Raw genomic sequence first — 19438 nt, 5'->3', positions numbered from 1 at the left:
TGCAGTGAGCCGAAATCGTGCCACTGCACTCCAGCCTGGGAGACAGAGGGAGGCCCTGTCTCAAAAAATAAATAAATAAAATAAAAGTCATGCACAGATTTTGAACTGCACCACGGATCAGTGGCTTGCTATTGTTCAAGGGTCAACTGTATATTTATATAGCAATATAAATATATGTATTTTAATATGCTACTGTAACAATTTGCACATACTGATTTTCACATATATATATATTAAATGTGCATTTCTGTATTTACATTTGACCATTTTACAATGAGGCCATATAACTTTGTGAAAAAAAGCTAATGTGAGGTATTTTTATAACATCAGCTCTGATTCCAAGCATGACATATTTGTTTGTGCTACATTTCTATTCTGTGGTTCTATGGGGAGGTGATGGCAGAAAATAACAAAAAGGACAGGGAAAACCACAGGATTGGGGTTAGGGGAAGAGCAATGAGGAGTGGACTTAGACTCAGCTGACCATTAGCTGGGAACAGCCCACTCCCCTCCCAGGGCAGGGACTGAATTTCCAGGAAGAGGTCATCCTCCAGGCCCCAGAACCCTGTACTGTCTTCCTGCCCCAGGCCTCCCGTCTCCTCGTCCATTGGCTTCTGGGTACTTGGGATGTTTCTCTTCTCTCCTCAGGATCACTTAAAAGCTCCAGATCAAATAATCATGTTTCCAGCTGGATGGAAATTCAGAAAATCAGGAGCCTCTTAGTGAAAGATGGTGGTGTGTATCCAGTCTAACCCCAAGCTGACCTTCCCACTAGAGGAAGAGGAAATGAGTTCAAGTGGAACACGCTGACACCCAGCTCAGATGCTCACATACCCGAGTAGAAGCCTTCTCAAATAGCTCGATATGTCCATCTGGGCCAGCACCGAGGATAAACACTGCTGGGAATCCCCCAGTCACTGGGATGCATTGGAAAGTTCTACACCCCATTACAGCCCTCACCACTCATTCCCACACTCAAATCCAGATAGGCTCAGCTGGATTGGAGAAGCTAAAAAATAAAATATAAAAGCAAACACTTATGTAGTGCTTATACTGTGGGCCAAATACTATTCTAAGCACTTAAGTATAATGATGCATTTCATCCTTACCAGAAACCTTAGGGGTTGAAGCTATACTATCCTCCCCATTTCACAGATGAGGAAACTGAGGCACAGAGTTGTGGAGCCAGATTTGAACCAGGGAGTTGGGCTCGGAATCCACATTCTTTTCTTTTTTTTTGAGATGGAGTTTCACTCTTGTCACTCAGGCTGGAGTGCAATGGTACGATGTTGGCTCACTGCAACCTCTGACTCCTGGGTTCAAGCAATTTTCCTGCCTCAGCCTCCCAAGTAGCTGGGATTATAGGCATGTGCCACCACACCCAGCTAATTTTTATATTATTAGTAGAGTCAGGATTTCACCGTGTTGGCCAGGCTGGTCTTGAACTCCTGACCTCAGGTGATCCACCCACATTGGCCCCCCAAAGTGCTGGGATTACAGGCGTGAGCCACCATGCCCAGCCTTGGATCCACATTCTTAATCACCTCCCTATGTGGCTTCTCAGTGGAGCATCATGGACAGCATTATGCAGGGAGTGTGCACCTGGTGAACCAATCCCTCATTTGAATCCTCCTGAGGATAGCTACCCCTAAGTGGATCAGACAGCCAAATGCTCCCACTCTCTTGCTGTTCTCCAGGGACAGAGCTTGGGATGGGGAAGCAGGGTTGGAGGCTAAAAAACAGGTAAGAGAAGGCCCATGGAACAGAGGCAGCATGTGTTCATAGAGGGGGCACTGGGTTGGCAATAAGAAGCAAGATTTAGTTTTATCACTCACTTGCTACATGCCCTTAAGAAAGTTATTTGCTTCCTTTAAGTGGATTTTCCTCTTGGGTCAAAAAAGAAAATAAAATTCACCAGTACCTAGCAATAAAACACATGGCGTACGGTAGGTGCTCAATAAAAAATGTTTAAGGTCTGGCTGGGTACGGTGGCTCACGCCTGTAATCCAAGCACTTTGGGAGGCCAAGGCGGGTAGATCACAAGGTCAGGAGTTCAAGACCAACCTGGCCAAGATGGTGAAACCCCGTCTCTACTAAAAATACAAAAATTAGGCGTTGTGGTAGGTGCTTGTAATCCCAGCTACTCAGGAGACTGAGGCAGACAACTGCTTGAAACCTGGAGGCGGAGGTTGCAGTGAGCAGACATTTCGCCACTGTACTCCAGCCTGGGCTATAGAGCAAGACTCCATCTGAAAAAAAACAAAAAAAGTTTAAGGCCAAATGGACAATCTCTAAGATGCCTTCCAGCTCTTAACATGTTGTGAGTCTGACAGGAAAGAACTCTCTCCACTCTATTTGCCACTAGCCCCTTTGAAGCAAGCTCAGCAGGGATAAAGCTAAAGGAATCTCAGTTTGTGTCCCCTACCCCTCTTATTTCCGTATCACTTAGGAATATGAGGGCCCCTAAATAATTACTGTCAGGCCAAGTGTGGTGGCTCACACCTGTAATCCCAGCACTTTGTGAGGCCAAGAAGGGAGGATTGCTTGAATCCATGCTTGAATCCAGGAGTTTCAGACCAGCTTGGGTAACATAGTGAGACCCTTACTGCTACAAAAAAAAAAAAAAAAAAAAAAAAATTAGCTGTGTATGGTGGTGCTGCCTGTAGTCCCTGCTACTCGGGAGGCTAAGGTGGGAGGATCGCTTGAGCCCAGGATGTCAAGGCTGCAGTGAGCCATGATCATACCACTACACTCCAGCCTAGGTGACAGAGTGAGACCCTATCTGAAAAACAAAATAAAAGAAAAACCAATAATAATGACAATTATTGTCATCCAAAACAACAAATCAAGTGTCTCATGAAAAGCCAGGTGTGAGCTAGCCTGCCTCCTCTCCAGATAGACACTGAGCACAGCCATGGGGAAAGCATCCACTTTTGTGTATATATGCAGGAGATAAAGGTGAGTAAGATTGTTTCCTCTTCCCCTCAAGATCATAGCATGACAGAAAGAGACAGAAAGTCTACAAATCACTATAAAGTATATCTAGGTCTAGCCCAGCAAGGGCAGAAAGAGGAAGTGGAGTTAATGCAAGACTGTCTTTAGTCTTGAGATGACAGGTGGTGGGGGTAGGGAAGTAAAAGATACCTTTTTGGCCTTCAGCCCTGGAGAGCTGCAAGCCCCGCAGACTCTCAGGCTGTTGGTCACCAGATAGACCCACTCTGTTGGGCTACCTGGCTATAAAAAGAAATAAAAAATAAAAAAAATACCTTTTCTTTTTTCGTTGTTTCTGTTTTTGAGGCAGGGTCTCACTCTGTTGCCCTGGCTGGAGTGCAGTGGCATGGCTCAATCATTACTCCCTGCAGCCTCAATCTCCCAGGCCCAATTGATACTCCCCGCCTCAGCCTCCCAAGTAGCTTGGACTATGTGTACACGCCACTACACACAGCTAATTTTTGTATTTTTTTTAAGAGATGGGGTTTTGCCATGTTGCCCAGGCTGGTCTCAAACTCCTGGGCTCAAGAGATCTGCCTGCCTTTCCCTCTCAAAGTGCTGGGATTACAGGTGTAAGCCACCACACCCGGCTGATACGCGTTTTTCTTACTTAACCTTCACCTCTATTCCCTGAAGCCTGGGTGGGGAACATGTTTTTTCTCGTCTGAGTAGGGATCTGAGACCACCACCTATTTCCTCCCCTTGGCCTCACCCCGCAGAAGCCCTTCCACCCTGCATTCCACCAGCACCTGCTGATGCTATCTTTCCACACAGGTTGGGACCTGCAGGTCTTAGAACATCCTGCATCTTCCTGTCTGAGAAGTAGTCTGAGACCCAAGGAAAGGTCTTCAACCCCTTTCCAGAAGCAGTAGGTGTCCCCTATGCCCATCTCAAGCTAATTCCAGGATACACCCTTGAGACTACCTTCCTTCCCTCCCCACCCTTCTTAAAGCTGGCTGTGCTTCCCCTGAGAAGCCCAGGTTTTGGTGGGAGGAGGAAAGGTAGATACAATCAGGGGCGAGGCAGGGAGGGACCCACAGAACTGGCTTACTAGTACAGTTTCCTGCCCTGATGGCTCCCTCACCCTCATTCAGGCTGGGTGGGGGAGAGTCAGGTACAGACAAGATGTCCTAGTCCCTCAGCCATGCACCACTCCCCTCGTGGCAGCCTTTCACTTCGGTTTCACACAGGGATACAGGATCTGGTAGACCCAGATGATGCTGGGCAAATGGTACATTCATAGCCATAGAAGCAAAGGGCAGGCCGCAGGCCTATGCTGAGCTGCAAGCTTACTTTGGTAGGAAGGGCCTGGCTTTGCCCAAGGGGTGATCACAGCAGCAGCCCACAAGCCCCTGGAATCTTTGCTCAGTGGCCTGGCATATTGGGTATCTATCTACTCCATGTGCTCCCAAGATCATCTTACCCTGGATGCGGAGCAAGGGTTTTGCCTGACAACTGGGGAGAGTGCCTGTCCCCCAACAGAGGAATGTGGAGCACCTGGGAGCCTCAGGCCCTTCCCACACAGCTCTGCTGACAGCAATTCCATAGTTCTCAGTTTGAGCTAGAAGCAGTCTTGGAGAAGTTAGAAATAGAAACCTTTTGCTGATAATCCCACCTCAAAACCTTTAGCTGGCCCAGGTATGGTGGCTCATGCCTATAATCCCAACACTTTGGGAGGCTGAGGTGAGTGGATCACCTGAAGTCAGGAGTTTGAGACCACACTGATCAACATGGTGAAACCCCATCTCTATTAAAATACAAAAATGGCTGGGTGTGGTGGCTCACTCCTGTAATCCCAGCACTTTGGGAGGCCAAGGAGAACAGATCACCTGAGGTCAGGTGTTCGATACCAGCTTGACCAACAGGAAGAAATCCCGTCCCTACTAAAAATACAAAAATTAGCCAGGTGTGGTGGGCATGCCTGTAATCCCAGCTACTCAGGGGGCTGAGACAGGAGAACCACTTGAACCTGGGAGGTAGAGGTTGCGGTGAGCTGAGCTTGTACCATTGCACTCCAGCCTGGGCAGCAACAAGAGTGCAACTCCATCTCAGAAAAACAAAACGAAAAACAAAACTTACCTCGGTGTGGTAGTAGGCACCTGTAATCCCAGCTACTCAGGAAGCTGATGCAGGAGAATCACCTGAGCCCAGGAGACAGAGGTTGCAGTAAGCCAAGATCACAGCATTGCACTCCAGCCTGGGTGACAGAGTGAGACTCCATCTCAAAAAACAAAAAACAAAACCTCTAGCTGCCCACTCACCAGAAACTACTGAGAAGGCTACAGGTAAGGATGAGTAAATCAAATCAAAGATCATTTAAAAGTATTTATTTTCTAAATGGGAGTAACACAGAGGCAACTTTTGCCACCTTCTTTCCAGTCCATCACCCCCATCATGTCCTCCCAAACACAAAGCAGTGGCAGGAGAAGCCACAGGACAGAGTCGCAAAGTTAGTCACAGAGAGAATCTGTACAATACTGGATAGTTGGGGTTCAAGAGTCTGTCCCAGCTATCTTGTCTTTGAGTGGGGTTACAGCTCAGGGGCATAGGGCTCCTCAGTGGGTGAGGGTACCCGCAGCTCAGCATCATGCCTTACCACAGTGAAGAGTCCCACCACTGCCAGCAGAGCCATCACCATGACGGCAGAGCAAATGCTGAACATGTTCCGAGTGCCTGTTTTTCGATCACTGTCATGGAGGACAAGGAGCCCTAGACAAGCCAGTAAGTGCAGAGGGACCCGGAACCAGTTGAGTACACCAGCCTGCTCTGTCTCAGGGATCACCTTTCTCCGTAGGAAGCTCATGCTGGGAAAGTATAGTCCACAGGCCAACTCAATGAGTAGAAAGGCTATGAAGGACTCCACTGGACTCTCCTGGCCTGGGCTGGTAGAGAAAGTCAACATGAAGAGAGAGAAGACAACGATGAGCACAGCAAGGGAGAGCAGGTGCATGGGCTGAAGGTGATACCTCTTGGAGGTGGCGATACGATACAGGGAAGAGCCAAGCAGGCTGGCTGCCATGAAGCTGGAGAAGACAATGCCCAGAGGGGCCCCGTGTGGGTCCAGCACAGGTGTCCAGAGGAAGACAAATATGAAGATGACACTCTCAAACAGAGCTTGTATGGTGCCCAACAGCAGCACGCGGCGGTCCGACAGGAGGCAACGCAGGCCCCCAGCGCAGGTCCTTGAGAAGGCACGCTGCCGGTCATAGTTCTCCTCCCAGTTTCGAAGGGCCAAGGCCCCTGCCAGAGCCAGGAGAGGGATGGCAGCCACAAAGGGTGCTACAGGCCCCAGCCCTATCCAGCTGGCTACAGCCTCGGATGCCACACCTGCCACTACAGCCAGCACATGGTTCCAGAAAGCAGCTCGAGCAAAGGTAGCTGGGATCCACTCGGCAGGGAAGTCATGCCGTTCCACGTGCTCATGGATGTACCAGGCCTCGAAGGCTGAGAAGAGCAGGGCTGTGGACAGCCCACCAAGCACTCGGCCCACTAGCAGCACAAAGTAGTCTTGAGAGAGTTTGGTTAAGCAGCACAGTGAATAAGTGAGGGAGAAGAGGACACAAGAATTCTTGCGACCCAGCCTATCCACAAGGGAGGAGGCCACTAGGCCAAAAAGGACTGTGGAGGCAAGGCCACAGACATAGAGGATGGCAATTTGACCTTCCAGGAAGTAGTAATGCTGGTAGAGTTTGTAGAGGTAGGGGGCCTGGAGCCAGTCAGCTGCCAGGGCCAGGAAGTAGACCTGATAGAAGTCCAGTTGAAACCGAAGGAAGGAGGGATTGCTGCAGGCCCTTCCTGGGGGCTTAGCCCGGCATCTTGACAGTTCCAGCCCCAGGCAGGAGGCCAGGAGGCCTACAAAAGCAAGGTAGGCAGTCACCAGCATGGTGGGCCCCCGGACGACCTGGGGAGAGAGGTGGGGGTCAGAGTCATACCCATCTTTCAGGCAGCACGGTCAAGGGGCTGACTGTCTTAAGCAGAAGGCAGCTCCACCCAACCCCGCTGCCAACTCCACTCCCCAAGATCTCAGACCGGAGGGACCAGTTGGGTGGGTGGGAGGGGTGGCCCCGCCAGAGCTGTCTCCTAGGACACTGTGGAGCTGGGAGGGGCAAGAGGGCAGGGGAGAGGACTGAGTACTTACCCCATCCTTGCCTATAAAGCGGGAGTCCCTTCCAATAATCCTGCTCAGGCAAATTCTAAAGGGGCTACAGCCCTTTCCCGCAGGAGCTCCCGCACACGTCCTTCTATTACCTCCCACCCTCGCTGGGGAGCCCCTTTTTGCCCTCAGTGTCTCATCCTCTGTGCCGGGCATCCCTCCCACCCGCGCAGGCCTCTCGAGTTGCTTCAGGGTCATGCGTGTGCATCTCAGATTCCCAGTCCTCCAGGTCACTGGCAACCCCAGGCGCCCCCTAGCCCCTGCCCAGCGCCGCCACACCCGCTTGCGCCTCGCCCAGACTCCGTCTCACCTGCTGCCCCGGTCTGCGGGGACGCCCGGACACGTCCGGCTCCAGGCCGCCCGGCCACCCTCCCCGCTCTGGCTCCGGCTCCGGCTCGAGTTCCACCAGCGCTCCCGCCCCTCACAGCCTGCTTCCGGGAGCCAGGCAGGGCTCTGGCCGCCGCCATGATGGCTTCGTCACGTGACGAGGGCATTGCGCCAAAACCCCGCCCCGTCCCGCCTTCTTTTCCCTACCCCGGCGCGGAACTACGGACGCCTGGGGTGGGTGGGGAAGGGGCGACCTGAGGCGGCTGCAGTTGGTCCTCCTGGTCTGGCCTCGCTCGCTGCCCTCCCGTGACACCCGCTCCTCTGGCTCTTGGATGCCTGCGGGGCCTCCCCAAAATAAAGGGCCATTTTCTTTTCTTGCGTGCCGTGCTCGGGAAAGATACCCGCAGTCCGGTAGAGCCAAGGGCTGGAGCTTCCTAAGGAACAGCACGGCTGCCCGAAGCCGAGACTGTCTCCTCGGTTTGCCTCCTCTCCCACTGTAGTGACCTCTATGCAAGAGAAGTTAGTATGGTCCAGACTCCTGAGGGAGGCGGTGTGGTGTAAAGAACTTGGAATCGGGCTGCAGACAAAGTCGCAATCCTGCCCCTGTCACTTACCAGCTGTGTGGCCTTGGGCAAGCCGCATAACTTCCCAGTGTCCCAGTTTCTTTGAAGTCACAGGAGAGCAATGCCCAAATAAAGAAGGCTAAAGTTCAGTGGCAGAATAGGGTTAACAACTTCAGCCCTGGAGCTTAACTCCCTACCTTCTGCCACTTACAAGCTGTTTTACCTTGGAAAAGCTATTTAACCTCTCTACAGCTTCCGTGTTATCTCCTCAAGAGCCTCCAATGACTTCCCATCTCACTAAGGGTAAAAGCCGAAATCTTTATTTTTGAGACAGAGTTTCGCTCTTGTTACCCAAGCTGGAGTGCAATGGTGCGATCTCGGCTCACGGCAACCTCCGCCTCCTGGGTTCAAGCAATTCTGCCTCAGCCTCCCGAGTAGCTGGGACTACAGGCCCGCGCCACCATGCCCAGCTAATTTTTGTATTTTTAGTAGAGACGGGGCTTCACCTTGTTGACTAGGATGGTCTTTTTTTTTTTTTTTTTTTTTTTTTTTTTTTGTGAGACGGAGTTTCGCTCTTGTTACCCAGGCTGGAGTGCAATGGCGCGATCTCGGCTCACCGCAACCTCCGCCCGCTGGGTTCAGGCAATTCTCCTGCCTCAGCCTCCTGAGTAGCTGGGATTACAGGCATGCGCCACCACGCCCAGCTAATTTTTTGTATTTTTAGTAGAGATGGGGTTTCACCATGTTGACCAGGATGGTCTCGATCTCTTGACCTTGTGATCCGCCCGCTTCGGCCTCCCAAAGTGCTGGGATTACAGACTTGAGCCACCGCGCCCGGCGACCAGGATGGTCTTGATCTCTTGACCTTGTGATCCACCCGCTTCGGCCTCCTAAAGTGCTGGGATTATAGGCTTGAGCCACCGCGCCCGGCCAAAAGCCGAAATCTTTATAATAGCCTACAAGCCCCTCTGTCCTCTGACCCTCTGCCACTCATCTGACTTCATCCCCTACCAATCTTCCTCCTACTCTGTCTACATTGGCTACCACCAGGGCCTTTGCACGCTGTTCCCTGTACAGTTCTTCTCCAGGATATCCACGTGGTTCCTGCATTCACCTCCTCCAGTTCTCTGTTCAGATGTCGCCTGATCTTGGCCGGGCCTGGTGTCTCATGCCTGTAATCCCAGCACTTTGGGAGGTTGAGGTGGGCAGATCACTTGAGGGGAGGAGTTATAGAGGTAGGGGACATGGGCCAGGCTTGAGATCATCCTGACCAACATGGTGAAACCTCCTATTACAAAATATAAAAATTGGCCAGGCATGGTGGTGGGCACCTGTAATCCCACCTACTCGGGAGGCTGAGGCAAGAGAATTGCTTGAACCTTGGAGGAGGAGGTTGCAGTGAGCTGAGATTGTGCCACTGTACTCCAGCCTAGGTGACGAAGCGAGTCTCTGTCTCACAAAAAAAAATTTTAAATGTTACCTGATCAGAGAGGCTTTCCTTAGCCCTCCTGGTTAAAATAGCAACACCACCACCTCCAGGACAGTAATCTATCTACTTTCCTTCCAATTCTCTATTCTCCTCTGCTGCTTTTGCTCTACAGTACACTATGTATTTTCCTTGTTTATTTATTTACTATTTCGGCCAGGTGCAGAGGCTCACACCTGTAATCTCAGTACTTTGGGAGGCTGAGGTGGGCTAATCACTTGAGGCCAGGAATTTAAGACCAGCCTGGCAAACATGGCGAAACCCTGTCTCTATTAAAAATACAATTAACAACAAAAAAAAAGAAAGAAAGAAAGAAAGAAAAAAAAAGAAAAAGAAAGAAAAAAGAAAAAAAAAATACAATTAGCTGGGCGTAGTGGCAGACACCTGTAATCCCATCTACTCAGGAGGCTGAGGCAGGAGAATCACTTGAACCTGGGAGTTGGAGGTTGCAGTGAGCCGAGATCACACTATTACACTCCAACCTGGGCAACAGAGTGAGACTCCATCCAAAACAAACAAACTAACAAAAAAATTAGCTGGGCCTGGTGGTGCTTGCCTGTAATCCCAACTACTCAGGAGGCTGAGGCATCCGAATTGCTTGAACCTGGGAAGCGGAGGCTGTAGTGAGCCAAGATTGCACCACTGCACTCTAGCCAGACTGTTAGAGCAAGACTTTGTCTCTAAGTAAGTAAGTAAATAAATAAATAAATATTTACTATCTCTTTTTTTTTTTTTTTTTTTGAGATGGAGTTTCGCTTTTGTTACCCAGGCTGGAGTGCAATGGCTCGATCTCGGCTCACCGCAACCTCCGCCTCCTGGATTCAGGCAATTCTCCTGCCTCAGCCTCCTGAGTAGCTGGAATTACAGACACACACCACCATGCCCAGCTAATTTTTTGTATTTTTAGTAGAGACGGGGTTTCACCATGTTGACCAGGATGGTCTCGATCTCTTGACCTTGTGATCCACCCGCCTCGGCCTCCCAAAGTGCTGGGATTACAGGCTTGAGCCACCGTGCCCGGCAATATTTACTATCTCTTTTCCCTGCAGACTTTTATCTATTTTGTTCACCTGTATTCCCAATACTTAAAATAGTCATTGATGTGTATTAATAATAAATATTCCATAAAATTTTTTTTTTTTAGACAGAGTTTCGCTCTTGTTACCCAGGCTGGAGTGCAATGGCGCGATCTCGGCTCACCGCAACCTCCTTCTCCTGGGTTCAGGCAATTCTCCTGCCTCAGCCTCCTGAGTAGCTGGGATTACAGGCATGCGCCACCATGCCCAGGTAATATTTTGTATTTTTAGTAGAGATGGGGTTTCACCATGTTGACCAGGATGGTCTCGATCTCTTGACCTCGTGATCCACCCGCCTCGGCCTCCCAAAGTGCTAGGATTACAGGTGTGAGCCACCACGCCCGGCCCTATTCCATAAATATTCTATGAATAGAGGCTGGGCGCAGTGGCTTACACCTGTAATCCCAACACTTTGGGAGGCCAAAGGCAGGTGGATCACGATGTCAGGAGTTCGAGACCAGCCTGGCCAATATGGTCAAAACCCATTTCTACTAAAAATACAAAAATTAGCCAGTCGTGGTGGTGGGCGTCTGTAATACCAGCTACGTGGGAGGCTGATGCAGGAGAATCATTTAAACCGGGGAGGTGGAGGTTGCAGTGAGCCAAGACCACACCATTGCACTCCAGGCTGGGCAACAGAGTGAGACTCCATCTCAAAAAAAATTATATGAATGAATGAATGAATCATGTAAATTACTATCAAAAGTTTTGACACATATTAACTGTTAACACTTATCAGTTATGTACCTAAGGAATTTTAAGACGGTTTAGTCTAACTGCTATAGATGAAATCATCTCATTTGACTTTCACAACAACCCATACAGGAGGTACTAACCAGAGTGGAAAGATTAGGTAACATGTTTAGAGTTACATAGTAAAAGGCAGAGTTGGAACTGGGACTCCCATCTTTCCAGTTCCAGGCTCACATAGTTTCTGCAATTGTGCTAGTTCACTTAACAGCACAGCAGATCAGTAAATGTTGCATTTTTTTTTTTTATTCTAAAGATAGGGTAGGAGAGTTTGGGATTATATCTGGAGAAATACTTTCTTTCTTTCTTTTTCTTTTTCTTTTTTTTTTTTTTTTGAGATGGAGTTTTGCTCTTTTTTTGAGATGGAGTGCAATGACACGATCTCGGCTCACCGCAACCTCTGCCTCCTGAGTTCAGGCAATTCTCCTGCCTCAGCCTCCTGAGTAGGTGGGATTACAGGCACGTGCCACCATGCCCAGCCAATTTTTTGTATTTTTAGTAGAGACGGGGTTTCACCATGTTGACCAGGATGGTCTTGATCTCTTGACCTTGTGATCCACCCGCCTCGGCCTCCCAAAATGCTGGGATTACAGGCGTGAGCCACTGAGCCTGGCCAAAAGGAAGTATTTCTCCGGGCCAGGCGGAGTGGCTCACGCCTGTAATCCCAGCACTTTGGGAGGCCAAGGCAGGTGGATCATTTGAGGTCAGGAGTTCCAGACCAACGTGGCCAACATGGTAAAACCCCGTCTCTACGAAAAATACAAAAATTAGCCAGGCAGTAGTGGTGCACGCCTGTAATTCCAGCTACTTGGGAAGCTGAGGCAGGAGAATCAGTTGAACCCAGGAGGCAGAGGTTGTTGTGCACCGAGATCATGCCACTGCACTCCAGCCTGGGCGACAGAGTGAGACCCTGTCCCATAAAAGTCTTGAAGTCCCTGGCCCCAAGGGATCCACCCGCCTTGGCCTCCCAAAGCACTGGGATTACAGGCATGAGCCACTGCGTCCGGCCTGGAGAAATACTTTCTTATGATAAAACAGTTGATTTATAGCCTATAAGTTCCAAAGTGCTTTCATCCTTAGCTGGCAAACCAGTGGAGAGTAGAAAGGGGTGTTGGTTTCCATGCTTTCATCTAGAAACACTAAGATAAAATTCATGATTTCTGGCTGGGCGTGGTGGCTCACACCTGTAATCCCAGCACTTTGGGGGGCCTAGGTGGGTGGATTGCTTGAAGCCAGGAGTTCGAGATCAGCCTGGCCAACAGCAAAACCCCATCACTACAAAAAATACAAAAAATAGCCAGGCCATGGTGTTGCATGCCTGTAATTCCAGCTAGTCAGGTGACTGAGGCACGAGAATCGTTTGAACTTGGGAGGTGGAGGTCGCAGTGAGCCAAGATTGTACCTCTGCACTCCAGCTTGTGTGATGGAGTGAGACTCTGTCTGAAAAAAAAAAATCATGATTTCTGCCAGGCTTGGCGGCTCATACCTCTAATCCTAGCACTTTAGGAGGTTGAGGTAGGAGGATCTCTTGAGGCCAAGAGTTTGTGGCCAGCCTGGGCAACTAGGGAGCTCCCTAACTGGGCATGGTGGTGGGTACCTGTAACCCCAGCTATTCCTGAGGCTGAGGCAGTAGGATTGCTTGATCCTAGGAGTTTGAGGCTCCAGTGAGCTCTGATCCTACCACTGCACTCCAGCCTGGGTGACAGAGCAAGCCCTGTCTTTAAAAAAAGAAAAAAAAAGGCCGGGCGCGGTGGCTCAAGCCTGTCCATCCCAGTCAACATAGTGAAACCCCGTCTCTACTAAAAATACAAAAAATTAGCCGGGCGCGGTGGCTCAAGCCTGTAATCCCAGCACTTTGGGAGGCTGAGGTGGGTGGATCACGAGGTCAAGAGATCAAGACCATCCTGGTCAACATGGTGAAACCCCGTCTCTACTAAAAATACAAAAAATTAGCTGGGCATGGTGGTGCATGCCTGTAATCCCAGCTACTCAGGAGGTTGAGGCAGGAGAATTGCCTGAACCCAGGAGGCGGAGGTTGCGGTGAGCCGAGATCGCGCCATTGCACTCCAGCCTGGGTAACAAGAGCGAAACTCCGTCTCAAAAAAAAAAAAAAAAAAAAAAAAAAAAAAATACTAAAAATTAGCTGGGCATGGTGGCACGTGCCTGTAATCCCAGCTACTCAGGAGGCTGAGGCAGGAGAATTGCCTGAACCCAGGAGGCAGAGGTTGTGGTGAGCTGAGATCGTGCCATTGCACTCCAGCCTGGGTAACAAGAGCGAAACTCCGTCTCAAAAAAAAAAAAAAAAAGAAAAAAAAAATCATGATTTCCCCAAGGTTACTCAGTAAGTGCCCTCCACCCCAGTCCTGGGCTTTAGCCCCTTGAACTCATGACAGTGAGTCTCTGAATTTTCTTAGTGGTATTTCCTTTGGGGTGGAGGTCATCCTGGTTGAAGGCAGTGGATGAGACAGGATGACCTTAAATCCCTTGCTTTCTGTTTCACAGGATGGAGGCCAGTTTTCTACTGCATTGCATTTTGCTCAGAAGCACTTAATAGAGACCACAAGCAAGATTATGTTATTTTGGATTATTTTTGTTTATTGTAGGACCTACTCGAAATATGCATACTCTTTAAGGTCTCTCTGGCCCTTCAGAGCTGTGAAGCACAGCTGGGAAGAGTCCTAAATGTGGGGACTGTGCCAGCAGAGAACTACAGGGGATAAAGGGTGACCTGGTGGAGGGGAGAGAGGGCTGGGATCTGTGTCTGGGGAGCCAAAGAGGGAAGTCTTGGCTTTCAGGGCAAGTGGGGAGCATGCTCTGGGTGTTACTAGAAACCATGCTTACCAGAGGAGCATCATTTAAAACTCTTACTATGGAAGTCTTCAAATGTACACAAAGGAAGAGAGCATAGTTCTATGAACTTCCATGTTCTTTTTTTTTTTTTGAGACAGAATCTCGCTCTGTCACCCAGGCTGGAGTGCAAAGGTGCGATCTCAGCTCACAGTAACCTCTGCCTCCCGGGTTCAAGCAATTCTTCTGCCTCAGCCTCCCGAGTAGCTGGGATTACAGACGCCTGCAACCATGCCCAGCTAATTTTTTTGTATTTTTAGTAGAGATGGGATATTGCAGTGTTGGCCAGGCTGGTCTAAAATTCCTGACCTCAGGTGATCCACCCGCCTTGGCCTCACAAAGTGCTGAGATTTCAGGCGTGAGCCACCGTGCCTGGCCAGAACTTCCATATTCTTAATTGAACAATTACTGATTATTGTCACTCCTCCCTTTCTGTCCTTTTTTCTCTGCTAAAATATTTAAAATTAAATAGGTAACTTCACTTCACACTTCAGCATACATCTCTAGGAAATGACGACCTTCTCTTCTATAACCCAAGAGCCATTTTTATTTTTTATTTATTTATTTTTATTATTTTTATTTTTATTTTTATTTTATTTTATTATTTTTGAGACGGAGTTTCGCTCTTGTTACCCAGGCTGGAGTGCAATGGCGCGATATCGGCTCACCGCAACCTCCGCCTCCTGGGTTCAGGCAATTCTCCTGCCTCAGCCTCCCGAGTAGCTGGGATTACAGGCACGCGCCACCATGCCCAGCTAATTTTTTGTATTTTTAGTAGAGACGGGGTTTCACCATGTTGACCAGGTTGGTCTCGATCTCTCGACCTTGTGATCCACCCGCCTCGGCCTCCCAAAGTGCTGGGATTACAGGCTTGAGCCACCGCGCCTGGCCAACTATTTTATTTTATTTTTAAAATAAAGATGGGGTTTCACCATCTTGGCCAGGCTGGTCTTGAGCTCCTGACCTCAGGTGATCTGCTTGCCTTGGCCTCCCAAAGTGCTGGGATTACAGGTGTGAGCCACCATACCTGGCCAAGCCATTTTTATATCTAACGAAATTAGCACTGCTTCCTTGTTATCATAAATACCCAGTCCATAATTACATGTCCCCAATTGTCTTTACAGTTGAGCTGTCCAAATTAGGAACCAAGCAAGGTCCACTTGTTCCATGTAGTAGTTGTCTTCCTAAGTCCCTTCTCATTTTTTACCCCCAGCCATTCACTAGTTGAAGAAATGGGGTCAGATTTCCTTTAGAATGGCCACATTCTGGAGGTGTTTACCCTCTTCCTTAGTGTGTCATTTTATTTGTTCCTCCATTCCCTGTATTTCCCGTTAAATGGAAGTCAGCACTAGAGGTTTGATTAGGTTTATGTTCAGTTTTGTTGTTTGTTTGGCAAGATTCCGTCATAGGTGGTGATGAGTGCTTCAGATTGCATCACATCAGGAGGTACACAGTGCCTGGCTCTGTCACTTTTAGTGAAGCTAAGATTTGTCCGTGGGGTTAGGTTGTGGCAGCTCCATTTCCCATTGTAAAGTTCTTCATCACCCATCGTCTTTGGTTTCATCTGTTAGATGAGTCTTGGTTTGATCAGTTGCTTCATTAGAAGTTACAAAATGGTGATTTTTCTAATTCCATATTGCATCCACATTAGCTGGAACTATTCTGTAAATAAGAAGTTGTCTTTACCAATTAGAGCTATTTGGCTATCATGAAATATAGTTTATACGTACAAGCAGCATAAAAGCTTAATTCTTTTTTGTTTTTTTGAGACACAGTCTCACTGTTGCCCAGATGGAGTGCAGTGGCGGGATCTCAGCTCACTGTAGCCTCTGCCTCCCAGGTCCAAGCGATTCACCTGCCTCAGCTTCCCAAGTAGCTGGAATTATAGGCGCGTACCACAACACCCGGCTAATTTTTGTATTTTTAGTAGAGATGGGGTTTCACCATGTTGGCCAGGCTGCTCTCAAACTCCTGACCTCAAGTGATCCACCCGCCTCAGCCTCCCAAAGTTCTGGGATTAAGGCATGAGCCACTGCACCCGGCTGTTTCTTTTTATTTTTTGAGATGGAGTTTCACTCTTGTTGCCCAGGCTGGAGTGCAATGGCGTGATCTCGGCTCACCTCAACCTCTGCCTCCTTGGTTCAAGCGATTCTCCTGTCTCAGCCTCCTGAGAGGCTGGGATTACAGGCATGTGCCACCATGCCTGGCTAATTTTGTATTTTTAGTAGAGACAGGGTTTCTCCATGTTGGTCAGGCTGGTCTCGAACTCCTGACTTCAGGTGATCCACCTGCCTCGGCCTCCCAGACTGCTGGGATTACAAGCGTGAGCCACTGCACCCCACCTTCTTTTTATTTTTTTAATTTTTTTTTTTTTTTTTTTTTTTTTTTTGAGATGGAGTTTCGCTCTTGTTACCCAGGCTGGAGTGCAATGGCGCGATCTCGGCTCACCGCAACCTCCGCCTCCTGGGTTCAGGCAATTCTCCTGCCTCAGCCTCCTGAGTAGCTGGGATTACAGGCATGCACCACCATGCCCAGCTAATTTTTTGTATTTTTAGTAGAGACGGGGTTTCACCATGTTGACCAGGTTGGTCTCGATCTCTCGACCTCGTGATCCACCCACCTCGGCCTCCCAAAGTGCTGGGATTACAGGCTTGAGCCACCGCGCCCGGCCCTTCTTTTTATTTTTTAATTGCCAACTTTCAGAATAAGAATTTGGGAGAAGCATCATTAAAAAAGAAAAAAGAAGAAAAGAAAGAAAAGAGGCTTAGGCTTAAAGCTAAGTAGAAATGAATGGCCTGGATAGTGAGTGGGGAAAGGAAGGGCTGTTCTGGAAGACGTGTCTACCCCTGGCTCACTCCAGGGCAAGGACTGTGTGTCCATGACAGACACTGTTGGAGAGCTCAGTGTTCCAGTCCTTGGCCAGCAATGACAAAGACATGAGACAGGCATGGTGTGCTCTGTTGTGCAGGACCCAGGGAGATAGGGGATGGGTAACAGGGTAGCACAAGAGCAAACCAGATATGGGGAGGCAGAAAGAGAGATAGGAAGTGAAAAAGCAGCCAGACACAGAAGACAGAAAGAGAGACAAAGAAAGAGAAATAGAAATGGAAGAGATCAAGAATGAAATGTGGCCAGGTGCAGTGGCTCACACCTGTGATCCTAGCAGTTTGGGAGGCTGAAGTAGGAGGATCACTCGAGGCCAGGGGTTTGAGACTAGCCTGGGCAACATGGTGAGATCCTGTCTCTACCATAAATTTTTTTTCTTTTTTTTTAAGATGGAGTTTTGCTCTTGTTGCCCAGGTTGGACTGCAGTGGTGCTATCTTGGCTCACCGCAACCTCCGCCTCCCAGGTTCAAGCAATTCTCCTGCCTCAGCCTCCCGAGCAGCTGGGAATTACAGGCGTGAGCCACCACGCCCGGCTAATTTTGTATTTTTAGTAGAGATTGGGTTTCTCCATGTTGGTCAGGCTGATCTCCAACTCCCGACCTCAGGTGATCTGTCTGCCTCTGCCTCCCAAAGTGCTGGGATTACAGACGTGAGCCACAGTGCTCGGCCCCAATAAATCTTTTAAAAAAATTATCCAGGAATGATGGTTCATACCTGTAATCCCAGCTACTCAGGAGGCTGAGATGGATCACTTTAGCCCAGGACTTAGTAGCTGCAGTGAGCTCTGATTGCACCCCTGGATTCCAGCCTAGGCAATAGAGACTTCTCTCAAAAAAACAAACAACAAAAAACGGAAAGAATGAAATGCACCTAGAAGCAGAATAGGACAGAAAAGCAGAGAGATATGAGGGCAAAGGAAAGACCAAGAAGCCGGGCGCAGTGGCTCAAGCCTGTAATCCCAGCACTTTGGGAGGCCGAGGTGGGTGGATCACGAGGTCAAGAGATCGAGACCATCCAGGTCAACATGGTGAAACCCCGTCTCTACTAAAATACAAAAAATTAGCTGGGCATGGTGGCGCGTGCCTGTAATCCCAGCTACTCAGGAGGCTGAGGCAGGAGAATTGCCTGAACCCAGGAGGCGGAGGTTGCGGTGAGCCGAGATCGCGCCATTGCACTCCAGCCTGGATAACAAGAGCGAAACTCCGTCTCAAAAAAAAAAAAAAAAAAAAAAAAAAAAACCAAGGAAGAAAATAGACATGAAGACAAGGATTGAGACAGAGAAGGGGAAAGAAAAAGACATGTTAATTTTTTTAACCTTTCCCATGGTGCTGAAGACATATGTTAAATTGATTTCAAATTAGACAGAGAAATAGGCGGAGGGATGGAGAGAGGGGAAAACAGATGTGACATACAATTAGGTGAAGGCAAAATGTCCCGGTGACAGGAGGAAACAGAAATGGAGAGGGTGAAGTAGAAAGACAGAAGGAAAGAGAAACAGAAAGACAAGAACAGAAGGAGTCCTAGAGAAGGCAGCTAAGAAAAAGAAGCTTGAAGCAGATTAGTGCAGGAGCCAGAAAACTGGAGAGATTCGGAGCAGGGCTGAGGGGCTCTCAGCCTAGGAGCTTGTCCCAGGCAAATATGGGAGTCTCCCACTTTCAGCTATCACTTGGTGGCTTGTCCCATCTCCCAGCCCCAACCCCCAGGGACAGACTTACAACTAGCTATGTGTGGATGTGGCCCTTAGGAACCTGGGTCAAGGGTTCCCAGCCTCCCTCATCCCCATACCAGATGAGCCTGGATGTCACAGATGGGAACACTGCTGCAAGATTGAGGTCATGAGGCTGAGTGAGCTCTCAGAGATTTGAAAGACCAGGCATCCAGGTAGAGGGTTCCTGGCTAGAAACAAAGGGCCGGCCGGGTGCAGTGGCTCATGTCTGTAATCCCAGTACTTTGGGAGGCCAAGGCGGGCAGATCACCTGAGGTCAGGGGACCAGCCTGGCCAACATGGTGGAAACCCGTCTCTATAAAAATAATAAATAAATAAATAAATAAATAAATAGAAACAAAGGACCACAAAGGATGCCAAAGAGTTCCAAGTTTGAGGAGGAACCAGATGTCTTCCACTCACCCTCCTCTTCTGGTCCAAAAGCCACTGACCCTCTCTGTCTGACTCCAGGTGAGAGGTCAGGGGTTCAGAGACTCTCGGGTCAATCTTAGGTGTAGGTCTGAGGGAGAAGCAGCAGCCTCTGGACCAGGATTCTCCAGCTCCTCTAGAGGAAGAGTCCATTTATTCATGTGAACTGCAGAGGAGATTCCAATGGAGGCTCAGTGGAGGGGAAGACATGACAAACTTGCTCAC

At 49.1% G+C, this 19438-nt stretch overlaps 1 protein-coding gene across 2 annotated transcripts; it reads right to left on the bottom strand.

The window, feature by feature from the left end:
• Positions 1 to 5303: 5303 nt before the first annotated feature.
• MFSD5 (major facilitator superfamily domain containing 5) lies at positions 5304 to 7644 on the bottom strand. 2 transcript variants are annotated; one of them, XM_003939230.4, is made up of 2 exons: positions 7455 to 7644; positions 5304 to 6892 (listed from the first exon to the last, which is right to left on the bottom strand). In XM_003939230.4, exon 2 carries the CDS (start codon positions 6872 to 6874, stop codon positions 5522 to 5524), a length of 1353 nt encoding a protein of 450 aa, XP_003939279.1. In that variant the 5' UTR covers positions 6875 to 6892; positions 7455 to 7644; the 3' UTR covers positions 5304 to 5521. The 2 variants fall into 2 exon arrangements, with proteins under 2 accessions (XP_003939279.1, XP_074258780.1); XM_074402679.1 differs by lacking the exon at positions 7455 to 7644 and adding an exon at positions 7130 to 7333.
• Between the last annotated feature and the right edge of the window lie 11794 nt (positions 7645 to 19438).

The sequence above is a fragment of the Saimiri boliviensis genome, chromosome 7, assembly GCF_048565385.1.
Source record: "Saimiri boliviensis isolate mSaiBol1 chromosome 7, mSaiBol1.pri, whole genome shotgun sequence".
NCBI lineage: Eukaryota > Metazoa > Chordata > Mammalia > Primates > Cebidae > Saimiri > Saimiri boliviensis.
The sequence above is the reverse complement of the archived record's forward strand: the minus strand, read 5'-3'. Positions and strand labels throughout refer to the sequence as shown.